At 50.8% G+C, this 18949-nt stretch overlaps 1 protein-coding gene across 1 annotated transcript in view; it reads right to left on the reverse strand.

The window, feature by feature from the left end:
* Nucleotides 1–2643: 2643 nt before the first annotated feature.
* Nucleotides 2644–18949, reverse strand: part of LOC142802982 (glucose 1-dehydrogenase 2-like) — a 34440-nt gene continuing 18134 nt past the window's right edge. The window contains exons 5-8 of the mRNA XM_075888073.1: nucleotides 18792–18861; nucleotides 13595–13631; nucleotides 10806–10869; nucleotides 2644–2953 (exon numbers count right to left, since the gene is read on the reverse strand). Coding sequence (XP_075744188.1) covers nucleotides 2753–2953; nucleotides 10806–10869; nucleotides 13595–13631; nucleotides 18792–18861 — 372 coding nt within the window. The 3' untranslated portion in view covers nucleotides 2644–2752. The remainder of the gene's footprint in view (nucleotides 2954–10805; nucleotides 10870–13594; nucleotides 13632–18791; nucleotides 18862–18949) is intronic.

Consider the following 18949-nt stretch of genomic DNA (forward strand, 5'->3'; position numbering starts at 1 on the left):
CATTTCAATCAGCTTTTCTCGCTTCAGCACTCTCGAATCATATCTGAAATTTTCCAAGTCCTCGTCTACGGAGAGTGACCACGCCTTTAGCATCTCAATTTTTTCACCCACGCTGACAAGTTCAAATACAACTTTTTTTTTCTCCTTCAACTATAGTAGCCTGAAATTCACTGCCCGGAAGTGTTGGTTCTCTACCACTTGAAGAATTTCTGGAAATCTGTTGAGGAATGTTCAGTTGTGTTCTTGCTTTTTTTTTATCCCACTACTGCGATAGCCTGATTGAGGCTGCAATACGTATGAATAAATTAATGCAATAAACAAGATTAGAGAAAGAAAATTGCGGTTTACTATGGCACGTAAAGCCACGACTCATGTTCCTCGTTCTCACATACATCGACTGAGAAAAGAAAGTAGATATATTTCACCTTCGAGATGTAGTTGGTGAATGCGCAAGAGTTGCGGTGAGGTCTCTTGCCACCATCGGCATTTTTCGCTCACAGAAAACTCTTTCAATGCCAGCAGTGTTTTTTCTGCTGCACGAGCTCGTTAGAGCTGTCGCATTACGATTTACTTGCTTTATTGGGCCGATATACTATGAATCACCCATGGTGCGTACACGTATACCACGAACCATGCTTAGCGTGTTTGTGTCGCGGGTGACTGTTCTAAAAGGTTTTAGGGGCGAAGCTTCTTAAGGCGTGGGTCTGTCCATCTGTTGTATGTATGTAATAGTACGCAGCCACCGGTAGCACATACCAGCTGTAGAGCGGGTATGTGTCACAGGGGGTGCGAGATGGGAGATGGCGGTACATGGAATGTTCACTATAAAAAATGCACGGACGGACAGACTAGCAGACAGATGGACGGATGGATAGACGTGCGGACGTACAGACAGATGAACGTACAAACAGACAGAGAGATGGATAGACGGACTTACGGACGGATGCACGGACAGACGGACGGACGCTAGAATGAACGCACAGATGCCCGTGCGGACGGACGGAAGCATGGACGTGTTGACAGACGACTTGTAGTTGATGATGCTTGTAGTTGATAAATCTAAAACTTGATGGCGGTACTTGTGGTTTATGATGAAAGATGCGAGATGTTATAATATGAATGATGCCACACATGGCACGTGTCATTGGTTGAAGGCAATAGTTCTGTGATATACGCAAGGGGGAGCATTGTAATGAAATTTGCTCGCTGTTGGCGCGTGCTCGGAGTCGACGGATGGTAGTAGTGGTAGTGGTTAGAAGAGGAACAAGGCAACTAATTTATGCAACCCGCGGGAAGCACGAACTAAATGCGGTAGATTCACGGTTTAGCGATTATTTTCTTCAGAGCTTCGCCCACTCGTCATCACTAATCGCGTGGTTATGCTGTGATTTTTTTAAAGAGTGTAGTATTCAAAACAAGCTGAAATGATTCATTATAAAGAGTCGCTGTGTACCCACAATGATAATTTATCTCGCGCAACCAGCACCTTTATTTGAGCACCCAGCAGATACACTTAGCGCATACACAAGCATGTCGGGGACGATCTTTCATGCGTCATATACCCGAACACGGCGCACTGCTGTAAGAAAACAAGCACAATTCTCGCCCTGTCGACATGGTATGAGATCGGTCACTTCCTGTTCTCCCTGTGATGATAATTAGAAACGACCTGCTTGACATGCTCAAAACGTTCGCTCACCACATACGATTCTGCAGCATACTTCAAATTGTGCTCAAAAGATTTCTAACGCTCCTACCAATCAGTTCCACTCGGACAGCTTGAAACACAGCTCTCGTAAGAGCGACATCAACTATTGTTACTACCACACTCGCCCTATCTTCAGATTTGAAGAAAACATGAAAACATCGATCGCTCGAAGATTATTTAAAGGGGGACGCAGTTTACCAATCGTGTTAAATGTATTCTGGCCAGCCGGAACAAAAACGTTGCTCCGAAGGACTGGAGCAAAAATTGCTCCGAATAGGGGAGATGCTAGAGTACAGGTGTTTCACTCCAACCTCAGAGAATTTTTTTTTACACTGTGTAGTTCCAAGTTGGCAGGGTGTATAGAATGGAGGGCACTGGCGAAGAAACAAAAGTCACAGCATATCCACGAGGTGAATGATAATAAGTTGGTTGAAGTGGACGAACGGACGGACGCACAGATGAACGGACGCATGGACAGAATGACAGACGCTTCGCCCCACTCATCATCATTCACTTTGTAAATATGTTATGACGCTTTTGTTATTGACATGCAATGTAATGGAACTGGCTACGACGACTACTATGACACGGGACATCCGACCCACGGCGTAAGAGGCTCCGGCCCTAGAAGGAGAGCCCGACGAACAAGCGAATGCACAAGAGTGCCATGTTCCACGCTCACAGGATTAAAGGGGTTACTTTTTCTTTCCTTTCATGGAACTAACGATGCTTTTCATTGTAGCGCCATTTCGAGAATCTCCCCTACGAGCTGCAGAAGCAGGATATAAGGTGAAGGGTGCAGGTGGTCGCCATGCGTCTAGACTATGTCTAGACTGAACGTCGCCGTTCAGCGACGACCGTGAGACCGTGACATACACCTTACAGATTACACTTTTAAAATAACTTGTCCGAGTTTCAACAGTATTTGCGTCGTATCTTCCATTTTCTCATTATGATTTTATTGGCCATGAGCAGTTCTGTTCTTTACATTTCGAATTTAGTATACTGTCTGGCATTGCGGTTGCAATCTTCATGTGTGACCCATCAAGGGTCCTTCGCGGCTGACACCACCTGTAGCACACTTGGACAGGCGGAGAGCAGAAGCATGCCTCCGTCGACAGGCATGTTGATTCCCGTGACGAAGGAGGCGTCGTCGGATGCCAGGAAGGCGATGCAGCGTGCCACCTCTTCCGGCATTCCGATACGGCCCAGCGCGTGTGCTGCGCCGGCAATTTTCTGCATCGCCTGTGTGAATTCGAAAACACGTCAAAAATGCGCCTAAACTGTGAGTGGTTAGCAGTTTCTTGACGTGGAAATAAATTCAGAACTGTACTTCTACTTCGGCCGCAACTGCGCTCCACACCGATATCAGTACGTGCGTTTTAGTAACGCTGCTGTGCCTTATCTATTATCAGGCAACAAGGCACACCAAGAAACTACAAGGAGCACGCTAAATTGGCGAGATACTTTTCGAGTACCTTATAAAAGCGTGATTTCTTTGCGAGCATTGCATGCCGCCACTGTTACCATGGCGATGAGCCCTAGAAATAGAAATTTTGTTTCCAAGTAGGAAATTTTGTTTCCAAGTAGAAATTTTGTTTCCAATAGTATTTGTTGAGTTTTGCGTAGCAACACCACTATGTGATAATGAGGATCGATGTTAAGGAGATTTTCGATAATTTAGACCACTTAGTGTCGGTTATCCTTTTGTTAAATCTACAGGTGCATGAGCTCTAGCGTATCGCATGCAGCTAAGTGCGGCCGTTATTCGATGCCACACATTAACAGGCCTGTCAAAGCAAACTTCTGCGTATTGCACTAACCGTTGTAGTCACAAACGCAGCTTGCATGGCCAGCTTTCCAACTGGAAAGTGTTGCCGCTACTGTACAACGCCTTGTCTCGGTGGTCTAGTGGCTAAGGTACTCGCCTGACCAAAAATCAAGGCCGCCACCACGAAAAGCGCGAAGCTAACGGCCGCAGCCGAGGAGGCCCCCGCCGCCATTTCCTTAGTACCACAGCCTTCCCAACTCCATCTTGTACCCACACTACAAGAGGGAAGCAAGGCTGAGCTGCAGGACTACCAAGAATCGGTCGCATCAACACCGGCAGACAGCGAGGAACAGGCCAGTACCGATTCCTCCTCGCCCACATCATCCTCCTCTTGGGAGCACAACACGCCTCCGTCCTCCTCTCCGTCCCTGTCGCCCTCCCCAAAGGGTCTGGCCCTTTTCAGAACCGGAATCTGCGCTGACGGACCAGGCCGCCAACGAGCAACACAACAGGCGTCGTTTGCAGCTCCCCCCAAGCGAGCGCGCGCTCACTCTGCGCCGCCGGCAACCACTTTCTGCCCTTGCCTGCTGGCTGTCCAAGCCTGCCGCCCCGGGCGTCAAGATGACCTGTTCGGAGAGGGGTGTGCACGTAGTGCTGTCTCTCCCCTTTTTCCAGGCGAAGGCACGCGCATGACCTCTACTGGAAGGGCAACCGAGGCAACATTGGAGTCTCTTGCGCAAGCGGGAGCCTCCCAGACCGCCACAGGAAATCCCACCCTCCTCGAGCCTTCCCCATCTTCTTCCGGTCACGCAACCCGTCCGACCCGTCCTCCAGAGAGAGCGGCCTCTCCGGTGTCTGATGGGGTGGTTTGTTTACCTCCCACCTCCTCGCCACAACAACAGCACTCTCCTCCACTCTCCCGCTCAAAGGAGAGCACGGGCGCGTCGTCTCCTACGGCCGCAGCTCCTCCGAACTCTGCCGCTAGCACCGCGCCACACCCTCCTTCTGCTTTCGGCCCCATGCGCCCACTGACGGTGGACGCCTCTACCGAAGCAGATTATGAAGAGGCCCGACGCAAGCATCAGCAGAAAAACGGATTTCCGTGCCAGGCATCAACAGCTACAAATGCCCCTTCCAGTAGGCAGCCAGCCAGTGCAGCTCCCCCAAGCAAGGGAAAGGGGCCCCGCCAGAAACCAGGTCGCCGCCAGCACCAACTCGATATTATCGAACACCTGGTCGCGAATGAGCCCCGTCGCACCTCTGCCACCATACTCTACCACCCCAAGGGCAGGAAGAACAACTTCCTCTCCCTCAGCCGCGACGCAATTGCAGCACAGCTCTCGAAGGTGCCCGGCACGAAGCGTGTGCGCATTAACTTTAGCGGCAACGTTGTTGCGGTTGACACCACACCCGGACCTGACACCTCCGCTCTCCTGGCAGTGGAAAGCATCGGGAAAGTGGCTGTCAACGCCAAGACCGCCAACAAAGGAACCTGTACCGGCGTACTTCACGGCGTTGACGCGGCTTTTGACGAGGAGGTCCTCAAAAACAACATAGAGAGCTCTGCTCCCATCCTCTCTTGTGCCCGTACCGGACGCAATGTCCTTCTCCGATTTGTGGGTAACGCACCGCCACCTGAGGTGGCGTTATTTAAGCAGACCCGCCCTGTACGTTGTCGTCGTCGCCGCCCTCTCCAGTGCGCTGGCTGTGGCGCTTTCGGACACACTCATGCGACGTGCACCAGCTCCCCACGCTGTTCGCGCTGTGGCGGCGACCACGCCCGCGCCGACTGCGTTGCACCCGGCCCCAAGTGCCTACACTGCGGCGGCCCACATCCCGCCACCGAGCCCCGATGCCCTCGCTGGCAACACGAGAGGAAGGTGCTAGAAATCATGGCCTCTGCGGACCCGCCCCTCTCTCGTCGTGAGGCCGAGAGGAACCTTAAGAGCGAGAGAAAAGCCGTGCCTGCTCGAGCACCGTGCACTGGTATTTCCTCGGTAGTGCAACCGGGCCGGACGTACAGCGCGGTTGTTTCGCCCCCGGCCGCCGAACCCTCGGCCCCCGACTGCGAGGTGCAAAAGGACATGGTGATTAGTGCCCTGGCCGCTGCCGTGCAGGCCCTCATCGGGACAATACCGCAATCCGGCCCTGTGTTCGAGCTGTGCAACGCGGCCCTGGCCGCCCACGCTGCCCTCAATCAACATGGCTAGCGGCAAGGTGTTTCGGCCGCGGATTCTTCAATGGAACGTTCGTTCTCTCCGCTGCCGTCACGCCGAGCTGTCTACCCAACTCCTCCGACGCGAGTACGACGTCTTGCTGCTGCAGGAAACCTACGCTCGCGTCGGAACACTCAACCTACCTGGTTTTGCCGGCTATCACAGCACCACGCAGTGCGAACTTGAAGAGTGTAGCGCAGTCCGGTGCAGCACTCCCTCGCATCCTCCCGGCACGTCGCGGGCTTCGGTTTATGTGCGCGCCGACCTCCCTCACGCTGCAGTGGACATCGAGGACATTCTCTGTGACACCCTCGAGGCCGTCGCCCTGACTGTGCGCATCGGGAGCACGGACACCAGTGTCGCGAGCGTGTACGTGCGCACATCGAACTACTCGGCACGCTGGGACACCCAATTCGTGTGCCGCCTCGCAGACCGCCTAAATCGCGACGCGGTCATCGGTGGCGACTTTAACTCTCACCACACCTCGTGGGGCAGTGGCGTGACGAACCACCGTGGGCGCGACCTTCTCGATGCCGTGCAAAAGGCCGGACTGCTCGTTATAAACACGGGTAGCTGTACTCTCGCGCGCCGTGGTGTGTCCGACAGTGCCATCGACCTGACTCTCGTGGGTGGTACGTGTAAATATGAGTGGCAACGTGCACCGGACTCTCAGGGCTCCGACCACTACCCCATCGTGGTCACACCCCCCTCAGCTTACATCAGGTACACTCGGACCTACAGTGTTGTGAAGTGGACTCGCTTCAGAGAACTGTGTGCTAGAGTGCCAGTCTCTGCAGACTTCTTCACCGCGCTGGCCGAGTGTCACGACGCAGCTACCACCCACTGCACCGTGCCTGCGGGCACCCCCGCACCAGACATCAGCCTCCTCAACCTTCGCGCCGCGCGTCGCAGGGCGCAGATTGTGGCGGTGCGCTCGCAGAAGGCGGAACATTGGCGTGCCTATAACTCTATTGACGCGGTGTGCCGCAGGCACGCCAGACGCCGTCGCAACCAGAGCTGGGGGAGCCTCTGCTCGTCACTAGATGACCCTCAGAACCACGCCCAAGCCTGGCGCATTTTCGCTGCCGTTCTTCGCACCAGAGAGCCTCGCTGCCCGGTTCTCTGTGTTGCTGTTGCAATGAAGATCGCCACGCAGGAATTGGCTGAGCTCCTGGCAGACAAGTTTGCCCCTCCTGCTTGCCCACAGGGACTACCACCTGTGCCTGCACTCAACAGGCCTGAGCTGTTCGCTCCCGAGCGGTACTTTCCCACCGAGGGCATTCTGCTAGAGATCCGCGCATTGTGCACGGAGGAGTTTACTCTCAGCGAGCTGACCGCAGTGCTCAACAACCGCACGAAGCGGTCTGCCCCGGGAGTGGACGGCCTCACCTACCAGGTGCTGCGCAACATTGACCCCTCCACGCGGCCCCGGTTGCTGGAGGCCTACAACGAAGTGTGGCGCACAAGTCAGGTGCCTCCTGGCTGGAAAGAGGCGCTCGTGGTGCCCATCCTGAAGCCACGGAAGCCGGCCACGGAGCTTTCATCCTACCGGCCAGTGTTACTTACCTCGGCCGCAGGGAAAGTCATGGAAGCCATGGCATTGCGACGCCTTCGCTGGATTGCCACCGCAACCAACGCATTCCCTCCCGAACAGAGCGGATTTCGCCCAAGGCGCTGTACGTTCGACTCACTGGCCGACGTGATCGCCACCCTCGAGGAGGCCAAGTACCGCGGCGATTACGGCATCCTCGTGCTGCTCGACGTGAGAAGTGCGTTTGACTGTTTGCCCCACGCATCGATTTTGGACGCACTTCGTGACCTCGGTGTGTGCGGGCGGATGTTTGACTACCTGGAGAGCTTCTTGGGCGACCGCACTCTTCGCGTTCGTCTTGGCTCCACAATCAGCGGTCCCCACTCCGTCACCGCAGGCGTACCCCAGGGCAGCATATTGAGCCCTTTTCTGTTCAATCTGGCTCTTGCCAAGCTGCCCGACTACATCCCGTGCAACACGGCGTGTGAAGTGCATGTGGCGATTTACGCCGATGACATTGCGCTGTTTGCCTGCGGCCCCGGTCGCCACCGGGCAGCCCTTCTCGAGTCCCTCCAGGTGGCCATCGACGCGGTTGACGCATTCCTGAACGGGGTTGGACTGGCGCTCGCCGCCTCCAAGACGGAGGCACTGCTCGTCCACCCGCGAGCGTCGACACGCCGCTCCACGCCTCGGCTCTCACTCCGGGGCCTCCCCATTGAGTGGAGCACGAAGGTGCGCTACTTGGGGGTGACCATAGACCACCGGCTCAGCTGGCGACCGGCCGTCAACGATCTGCGGACGAGCAACCGCAAGGTACTCGGCGCCGCACGCAGTCTCCTCGCGCGAGGTCACGGCTGCACCCCTGCCCTTGCCCTGCGAGTCTACAACGCAGTCGCATCGGCACGCGTGATCTACACTGCAGCAGTGGCTTCGTTGAGTGCTTGCCAGCTTGCTGCCTTGGACGCGGACCATCGCAACGCCGTGCGGGAGTACTACGGACTTCCCCAAACCTCCCAGGTGGGCCCCACACTCGCCGAAGCGGGGGAAACTCCCATCTCTCTGCGGGTGACCCAGCGGACACTAAATCATGTACTGCGGCTGAAAACCACAAGGCAGGGGCAGCTCCTTGTGAACAGGCTATATGCTCTACCTCACTCATCCATGGGGCAGCGGGCGAGTGAGCTCTTGACGGTTGTGCCAGACACGCAGTACCCCAGCTGGCTGGCTATCCCACCCTACCGCCACACCCCTCTGGTGATCACCAAGACCATTGGCGGCATCAAAGCGAAGGCGCGCACCCCGCTGGCAGCGATGCAGCAGGAGTGCTCCGCCCTCCTTCACGAACAGCTGAACGGCCGGCTGCTTGTTTACGTCGACGGGTCAGTGCTTCGCGACGACTCCGCGGCCGCCGCCTGCGTTGTGCCATCAGTCGGCGCGGTTCTCAAGTGCCGCCTCCCCTCCCTCGCCTCCTCCACTGTGGCGGAACTCGCCGCTATAAATTTGGCAGCCGATTTCCTGAGTGAGCGGGCACCCATGAGCGCTGCAGCCATCATCTGCGACTCCCGGGCGGCCTTGGCCGCGATCTCGCGCGAGGAAGACGGCAGCCTCCTTGCGCAGAGAGTTGCCCGGAAGCTACACGCCGTGCAGCAAACGGGCTGCGACCTTTCGCTGCACTGGGTGCCTTCGCACATCGGAATACCCGGCAACGAGGCGGCCGACTGTGCCGCGAGGGATGCGCACGACCCCGACACCGGCGTCACCAACTTCGTGTGCTCCGCGGATGCCGGCCGTCTCCTCACCGCCCGCTACGTGCGCGAGCGTCATCCCGACCCTCGCGTAGCAGCTGGAAAGCCGCCGCGGCGGCTCCCTCTCAAGGGACTCCCAAGACGAGACCGCGGTTTCCTTCTCCGTCTCCGCACCGGAGACAACTACACCGCCGAGCGAAAACATCGGCACTCCGGGCGTGGCAGTCCATACTGCATGGACTGCGGCGACCTGGAGACTCTGGACCACCTTTTGCTTCATTGCCCGGCTGGTGACGCGAGCAGACAGGTGATGCTCGCAACGTACGGAGCTCTCGGCCTGCCTCGGACAACAACTGAGCACCTCTTGTTCCCGAACAGTGGCCGCGCGCATATCAAGCGTGCCCTTTCAGCGCTGCTCGACTTTGTAGACGGAAGCGGACTGCGTGAGCGAATTTAGAGAATTCGCGCCCCGTGATTTTGGTAGACGATCTGTGCGTCCCCCCCTTCCTTTGCTCGCTCTCTCCTTTCTCTTTCCTCTCTTCGCTCAAGTCTATTATCCCCCATTCCCCTTCCCATGTGAACCACTGCTGAGGTGTCGCACTTAGCTGCAGACAGTTGCGGGGTTCACTTTTCTTTTCTTTTCCAATTTTAAGAACCACTTCCCCCCCTCGCCTGCGGACCTACCTGCATGTCGCAGGATCGAATCCAGGCTACGACGGCTGCATTTTAGATAGAGGCGAAAATGCTCTAGTCCGTGGTCTCATACTCAGGTGCACGTTACTCATTAGTTGGTCGAAATTTCCGGTGCCGTTCAATATGGTGTCTCTCATATATATGGTTATTTCGGGACGTTGAATTCCACATATAAATAAATCAGCGACTGTACAATGGCGTGTTCAGCCCATATCGATTGTACATAATGTCTTACAAGTTCCTATCGAGTACCCCACTTTTTTGAGGAATTGTTATGGTTTTTTGGTCTACTGGGTACCATGCAAGTGCGTTTGTAGTGGTTGCCCAAACAGTGTTAAAAAAAAAAGACCTGTGGAAAGGCTGCTCTTGCAGTTTGCGTTTTGACTGTGCTGCGGGTGAGTTGCTACGCTTCAAATAAGTAAACCTGAAGCTTCGAGCACTTATTCCGTAACAGCGATTTAAATAGCGATAACATTATACAATAAATATTATTTACAGCTGCGCTGCGAAAGTTAAAGATGGCTGAATCAGCTCGCTCACTTTATTTTATTTCTTTTTCACTCTCTTATATATTGTGAACGCAGTCACCGACTTTTCTTTATCAACTGGACGTGTCATCATCATTTCTATAATTTCCTCATCTGTAGATATCATCATCAGTGTGTGCCAGCTCGAGCTCGCCTTGAATAAATCTTATCCTCATAAAAGCTGGAGCTGTTTCTCGATCCCCAACTCCTCTCGCACGTTACCACTGGAGCTCCGCTGGGTCGTCGTCTACTACCACCTGCCATGGCAGTTCAAGACAATCCTGGTCCGTCCAACACCACCAGCCCAGTTCAGCCTCCGCCGTCGACCCTATCTATTCACAGCCACCAGCCACCAGCTCTTCCTCGTAATATAATCTGTTGCTCGACCTAAATCTGAATATTCTGAATAATCTGAATAATATGAAGACCTGAATAATCTGAATATCGACATGTGAAGAACAAAAGCGGCACCAGTTTGCACTTATTAAAAGTAAGCGCGAATTCTCGAAGCAAATCTTCATGAACTTGCTCCAAAAGCGGAGAAGTTAAGCGTTATGTGACCAGTTGCATACTGTGTGCGAATATTTCAAAAAACTGCTTTGTAATGTACGCACCTCTGCGTGCTGCTCCATGCTCACGGCTGGGTCTTTTATTATAGGCGTCAGGATGCAAGCAGGGCTGCATTTACAACGAACACGTGTCACTTCACTACTGAATCAGGCGTACCACTTTGATCATATGTGATGATGCGCACCACCTTCGAAGTTGCAAGTACTGCCACAAATGAGAAAATATTTGGCAGATCGCACGCCTTGCGAAAATCGGCTTCAAAGAAGAAGTCGACGAGTAATTGTCAATTCTACCCTTTTTTCGGCTTTGAGCCAAGCGTAACGCATAGTATCGACGTGTCTATTCAAGTACAGCAGTTGCGCGCACATCGTGGGCTTACCAGGAACTTTGGCTGCGGGGGCGTTCAAAAGGTAATTTCGGGTATGTAGCGACGTCAGCCCTCCAGTCACGCCAGTACAACTGATAGGAAGAGCACATTGCAATGCCAATATGATACGTTACTTTAGTGAGCATATTCCGCCGGCTTCGAACGACGCTTGAACATAGCTTTCTCAATCATAGGACTAGAAAAGTAATGTTTATAGACTGTCATAAAAACGGAGCCAACACTTTACCCACAATTTGCGTTTATCCGACGTGGCGTCTGTGTCTAAACAGTTCATCGGCAATGCTTATTGCGCTGTTGTAAAATTAGATGGTCAGCATCGTAACCACAACTGACCTTCCGCCGACAATACATACCCCTGCATGGGGTCTTTTTACAAAGCAATTTCAATACCTGACATGGATGTATGGCAGAAAATCTGGATTCCACGCAGAATGCCTGGGTTTGAGCTGGAATACTGATTTTCATTCTTTGCATTCATTGCATCTACACTGTCAATGTCAGTTATAACGCTGACGCGCTTAAACCCTTAACGCCTGTTGTCGCCGTTGCTAGGGAGACCAACTGTCACTCACGTGTGGCTGACCTCTCTGGATGAAACGGTTTGAAGATGGACACGACAATATTAACACTTTATTCCTTTCATCACCAGCAAGTTGCATTTGTGTAGCCCTCTCTCTCTCGCATCCTGGCTTCAATTTACACCAAGCTAAGGAGGCGATTGCGAGCACCCAGACGTAGGAAACTAGACAGACAGACAGACAGACAGACAGACAGACAGACAGACAGACAGACAGACAGACAGACAGACAGACAGACAGACAGACAGACAGACAGACAGACAGACAGACAGACAGACAGACAGACAGACAGACAGACAGACAGACGAACCGCGACTATCGCTCCTTTCACTCTCTCCTGCATTTCTCGCCACCGCTCTCCTCTCCCAAGCCGTTTTGCCATCTCGGTCAGTGCCCTTCCCGATCTCGCGTAACAAACAATATCGCTAACGCGCCGCTTGAAACACCGTTTACTTCCCCGCCGCGGTGGTCTAGTGGCTAAGGTACTCGGCTGCTGACCCGCAGGTCGCGAGTTCAAATCCCAGCTGCGGCGGCTGCATTTCCGATAGAGGCGGAAATGTTGTAGGCCCGTGTGCTCAGATTTGGGTGCACGTTAAAGAACCCCAGGGGGTCGAAATTTCCGGAGCCCTCCACTACGGCGTCTCTCATAGTCATATGGTGGTTTTGGGACGTTAAACCTCACAAATCAATCGAAACACCGTTTACTTTCGGTTGCCGCGACTTTGGCCGTCCACTCCGTCAGTCGCGTTGTAGATGCGTGCTTGTTGACGAACCGTGGATGCCCAAATCGTGCCGGTATGGACCGCGCATTGTAAGCACGCCTTCAAAGAATAGCCAACGCGATACACCCGTTCGGGGACACGCCGGGCCAGACAACTTCCGCACGAAATGAGGCAGGCAGACACACACGGGCAACACGATAAACAACAAGCATCGTGGACAGCTGCTTGCTTACTGACGGGAAGTTGTGGGCTCTTGCTCGACCAATTACAACATACTTTCCTCGGCGTGTCACGCTGAGGCCCAAAAGCCCCGGAAAGGAGGAATTTTTTCTTGGACATTGTGGCATGCCGGTGGCTCGTAGCACTGCCACGTATAGAATTGTTGATCGCGATGGCATTCCGCACACGATGCGCGTCTTTACTTGAAATGCTTGAACAAATATTAGAGGTGGTTTTCGGGCCCTTTAGAGGTGGTTTTCGAAGCACTGAAGCTTCGACCATAAAATCTAATTCTGAGTGCCGTAGCTCCAGTGCTCAGTTTAAAATTCCGTTTTGCGTAGGACTATAAGTGCGATTTTGAGATAGTGGTAGCCAAGTGCTGGCGCCATTATTAAGCCATGGTACTTCCCTTGTCTAGTTGGACACATCGTCAGCAGAGCTTTCCGCAAACTGCTGTGACAGGGACACACGAATTATTTAAGAAAAAAAGGCAGTAATGTGAAGTTTTTCTGATTATGCTCATGTGAAGATGCTTTACTGCAACACTTCTCCCGTTTCTATTAGTATTCATAAAAAGCATCCAGCCTTTTCTAAAATGCAGCAAATTTTCTACCATCCATTTATTCAGTGCCATACTTTACCTCCATTTCCAGAAAATATGGCAAACTGTACGACGTGAAGAGGGCACAGCAAAGTTTACACTTCCACGAATCTTCACAACTAGATTGAACATGTTGGTGCTTCCGCACCCGAAAATCGGGGGAACTGGCCAGCTCTGCCCTCTCTCGAGCTTCTCGTGAACGACAGAAGGAGCTGTTCGGAGGTACTTCTTGCATAAGTTAGCAATTTCTCTAGGCTCGTCAACATCTCACAGACGAGACGAGTCTGGAAGGTAAACAAATTCAAAAACTGCTGAGCACACTTACTTGACAGCATTCACACGTACGCCATAAGGCGCATTTTCTGAAAAAAAAAGGAAAAAGAGGCATTAGTTCTACTGATCAGATATGCGAAATAGCAATGATTTAATGCAGCGATATTCCACTTATTGCGCTTTGATATGACCGAATGTGTGATATATCTCTGTAAATTATCTTTTCTCATTACATCACTTGAAAATCGGTCACTTTGCTTTACACACAGTCTTTTTTATTAGAGCTCGGTCGTTCGTATGATGCATTTTATGAAACTTTATGACATCTTATGAAGCTATTCTTACTTCCCTTTAAGTGATACACCTGCTTTGGGTCTCTGTGACTTTCCTTATTATCTGTATAGCCGTCACTCCTTATGGGATCAGTCTGATGAGCTGAAGGACTGTCGTACATTCGATGGATACCTCTACTCCTTAGGCCTACTACCTGCAACAATGGAATGTCTACTGTTACTCAGGTTTTTTGTGGCTTGCGTCGTGACAAAGCGGACAAGACACGCAGTAAGGTACGTTTCAAACTACTTGCTTTGGCTCCGACAGCTTCTCTCTTTGCTCATGACCACCATCAGCAACGTGACGTCATGCACGGGTTCTCCACTCCAGAGAGTTTCCTGTAGCTACGCTAAAAGGAACTCTGGCGCTAGTGTCTATGAGAGCTGCAACGCACGGCGCTTCAGCGAGCATGGGGATGATGAGTTCTACACGAATTTGTTTAATTTTCGTAATTCCGGCTCCGGTTGGCTTCACGTGGCTTCAGTTTGCTTTGTCACAAAACGACAAGCGACAAATGTCCTACAGTTGCGTGTCAATGCTTGTACGTTTTGGCTCACTGTTTCAATCAGCTCTCAAAGCTTATTATTACCGTTCGTTATTTCATTAGAAACAAATCCTAAACACAACAATAAACAAATCCGCAAGTACGTTCGAGACCATCAGGTACGAAGACAAGGCAAATCCGCGTACTACTAATAATTCCCATGGTAGATGAACGATTAAAGTGCCACAGTTCCTTCCGGTTAGTTTTAGAAAACTCTATGGAAACTCCACTCATTACTACAGAGCTCGTTCCAAGCTGCATAGTATTGTCTGAAATATTACCATATGCCGGCAGCCCCTTCGACACATCCTGTACACGAACGTCATGGCTTCGTCAGCCATGCTGATTTAAGATTCACCTTGAGAATCCGACAGCTGCCATGGGCCTCAGATATCTACCACTTTGCGTTTTAACGCACATGTTATTTTTGTTCAATTTACTACTAATGAAGCGTGTGTGAATGCAATCACTCATTCCTTACATATGCAACTATTGCCGGCTACAAATTAAGAAAGAGAGGAGTTCCTTTAGCTGCGGCTACCCGGAAGTGACGCTGGTGCGGTTGCTATGCACAATCCCAGAGCACATGCCCTAGCTATGCGCTTTGACTACGCCCATTAGTACGTCGTCTTACGTAACTCAACGAAACGCCGACATAGGAAAAGACGGTTACTGCAGTCAGCAAAACGACCTCAGTGAAGTCTATCACTTCATTGCGAAGCCAGTTGCAATAACAGCACCCACCAAGTTATGAAGAGTCCGCCAATCCATGTGAAGATGAAGCTCACGCAATTGTGGTCGGCTGAGTAAAGTGTAGACTTCGAGCCGGAGCCTTGCGTAAGCGTATTCTTACACTTGAAAACTTCCCTGTTGTTTAAGTATTATCATATTTTCATCGATTTTTACCTTATTTTTACATCTGAAGCTTATAGCAGCAACATGTCCCGCGTTGTCCTCAGCAATCAACACTCACACTGCGCATGGGCCATTCTTCTGCTTCATCTCCCTAACCGCTGCGCGTTACTCTCTCCACTTCTCTCACTACCTGCTTGCGCTTTCAACCACATCTCTCTTCTTTAGGCATTCCTCCTAGTGGTGTTAACAACCCCATTGCGCATGCGCGTCCTCTCTTCTCTGCTTTGCTGCTCCTCTCTCTGCTCGCAACGCCTACGCAGGGAGCGTCCGCCAAGCTACGCTCGCTTACCTCCCTTCCTCCGGGCAGGCCCCTATGGCGCCGACACCTTCATTGCGCATGCGCGCTCTCTGCCCTCCTATTCTACGTTCCTTTCCTCTCTCGCCTCGCAACGCTAACGCAGGCAACGTCTGCTAGCAAGTTTTTTGACTGAAAAATTCACAGCATATCTACGGAGTGAATGATGATGAGTGGGGCGAAGCTTCCGCCTGTCTGTGCATCCGTCTGTCTGCGTGCTATTCTATTGATACTATCAAATTAAACCACACCCAACGCGTACTTCCAGGCCATCTATTGGCCACTTCACGTTGAATGGATGGATGGATGGATATGGCTGTACCCTTTAGATCGGGCTGTGGCTAGCGCCACCAAGCCGTAATACTTAATGAACCAAGAACTAGATTTATTTTTTTCCCTTAAATAGTGAGGTTGAGGATTCGTACTTTGCAGCGAAGGGTTCAATTTTCACTCGTGCCTTGACTTTAGCCACCAATCAGATAACCACCTTCCAGTTAATTCTACCCGCCTAATATATATTTTGCCCTCACTGTCCCTAAACCCCAGTGCTTTGAAAAACTCTGTGCCATCAACCTAAAGTACAGGGTGAAGCCCTTTACAGAACATTATCAAGTGTTCGGCAGTTTTTTCTTCCTCTCCACGCGCACTGCATACCGTGTCTACCCCTTCGTATTTGGCCTGATATGTCTTTGTTCGCAATACTCCCGTCCTGGCCTCAAACCGTAGACAACTAATTATCATAGATTTTTTCTTGGCTATTTCTTGCTTAAAAGTTCGATAGAACTTTTACGTACTGCCACAGTGCAGCGCCATCTAGTGAACATTGTGAGAAGTAAGGGGTGGCTACAACAACGGTGGGACTGAGGCACAGCGTAAGGAGCTACGCCCTTAAAGGGACACTAAGTTCAACTATAAAGTCGAAGTTGATTGTTGAAATGGTGGTCCATAAATCTCGTAGTGTTACCTTTGTGCCAAAGAAGGGCCTATTCTGAAATAAAATCACGTTTTAGTGCTCCGCATCTGGTTAGCGCACTTTAAATTACCCGCCTCAAGAAGCGGACTGAAGGGACCAACTAACGTCACTGTTGCCATGCACAACGTTAACCGGCTTTACTGCGCTTGTAGCAGCAGAACGAAAGCAGCGGGAGCCACAGCAGCAACAACGGCCATTGATCAATTTCCCGCCATTGACTTCAAGATCGCAGGCGCTTTTGTTTCATCTGCGCCCCGCTAGATGGCACAAAGTGTCCCGTCTAACCACGCGAAAATTGAATTTTTGAACCACTCATGCCATTCCCCATAGTAACGTCCGGCGGTTCTTTTTCCCACGAATCAAACAAAAACGAACAAGCAGCATTTTATTGGGTCTCTTGATGCACGGAATGTTCTTTGCTTAGTGCAGCTAGATGGATTACCAGTGAATAATTGTATGCGGTCTGTCTGATGTCATCGCGACCATTTTTAAATTGTACTACTGCGGCGCTTGTGTTCCTGTGCATTTACCTTAATTTCATGGTAAGTAGGGCACTGTTGATGATATTGTCGTTTTAGATGTTATCATACGTTGAGCTTTTGCTCTGACATAAATTGTTATTTGAATTTAGTGTCTCTTTAAAACCGACTGCTCGCGCTGCACAACCATTCACGAGCCGTTCCGTAAATACAGGCACTAGATCTTGACCTTGAAGGTATTGCCGGTGGGAGATTTCTCCTGTGTTGCTGTACAAAAAAATTAAAAAGTCTCAGCATGCGCGTTAACTAAAACTGGACTGAGGGTCTCTGTGTCCAATCTGAGTCTTTTGTCTCTCATTGGCCCCTAGAAGCGACTGGCATGTTTCAGTGGAAAACACCGGTCCATCACTGCGTGTTTGCGTCTCCCTGGGGTTCTCTCACGCGCGATGCCGCGATGAGCGCTAGCGTCAACGTCAACGTCAGTGTAGGCGTTAGCACCCACTGCTTCGCATATACACATGGTCCCTTTAGTGGAAGATGAAGCAATTTTTTAACAATTTTAAACGCTCGTTACTACAAATAACGTTATACTTATTATTACTTTTGTCGTACATTGGCACCCATTTTTGTTGGACTACTGCCCGAGATCTCTTCCAAAGCTTTGATGTCTTTTGGAATTGTTCAGGTTTCATTGCTGTGTTCATCAAAACGGATGAAACGGTACGTCTGTGCATTGAACGAAGGCTTTCTTCCTTGTGCGCCTGATAAAAAAACTATACGGCAAATTTAATCTTGGTCTTAGGGATGATGATGCCTTCATCAAATACATACATCTCTACGCTGCTATCATGCAAAAAAACACAATTGGTGACTCGAATGAACACAGAGGCTTCCTGCACGTGCGCCAGCTACATGCCTCAATTAGCGTAGCTTTTTGCGCGAATATTCACTTTTCGGCGAGTGAAAAATTCAATCAGCTACGAGTAGCAGATACTTATCAAACAGCGCAGCTGTTTTATGAGTTTCCGCTACGCGCTGGTTGAATGAGGTAGAATTTATATGATGTGGTATGAAGCAGCATTGAAGTGTGTTAAATCAAGTCGGTTCAATGAAATTGAATGAAGTGGTTGAATGATATGCGATAAGTGGCTGAAGTAATGGTGGGCGTTGTGGCTAGTGGTAAGACTCTTGACTAGTAGCACCTACCCGTTCCCATTATGCGATGACTGGCGCACATGAAAGATTCGAAGATCATTTTTGCTGTTAAAATGGTAACATTGATAGTAGATTGGTCATCCATTATCAATTTTTTTATGGCAGGGCGCGCCATATTGTCTACAGCCGAACTTTCACACATTATGGATGGCTTTCAACGTATATGGTATCCTGCAAGAAAGTTTAGGCATCTGTAATTTGCCTTAAAGTAGCTGTCACTACTTCTCATCAACACTGCTGCAATGGTTTACTGGATAACTGACATCCCGGATTTTCATCATCCACTTTAGTCGAATCGATTATTTCTTCAAGTGATCATCATGTAACCAAATCCGACATGGCGTATATCTTATCGCAGTTGTTGAAATTGGAAAAAAAACGCATCCATTGTGCGTATTTTAAGGCACATTTATTCCTTGATGATGTATTGTAAGGGCTTCCACGCGCTGCTAAAATTTCAGACAGGGGCTGTTGTAATCACACAACTATACATACCCAGTGCAGCACATCGTGTCAGCTGGTCCAGAGCCGCTTTGGTAACGGCGTATGGAGCAGTATTGGGTATCTGTTAAAAGAGTTCGTAAAAACAGTGTCAGTTAAAGTTCTTCCACTTACTCAGGTTTGGGTGCACGTTAAAGAACCCCAGGTGGTCA

This window comes from Rhipicephalus microplus, chromosome 3, assembly GCF_043290135.1.
Source record: "Rhipicephalus microplus isolate Deutch F79 chromosome 3, USDA_Rmic, whole genome shotgun sequence".
Classification (NCBI taxonomy): domain Eukaryota; kingdom Metazoa; phylum Arthropoda; class Arachnida; order Ixodida; family Ixodidae; genus Rhipicephalus; species Rhipicephalus microplus.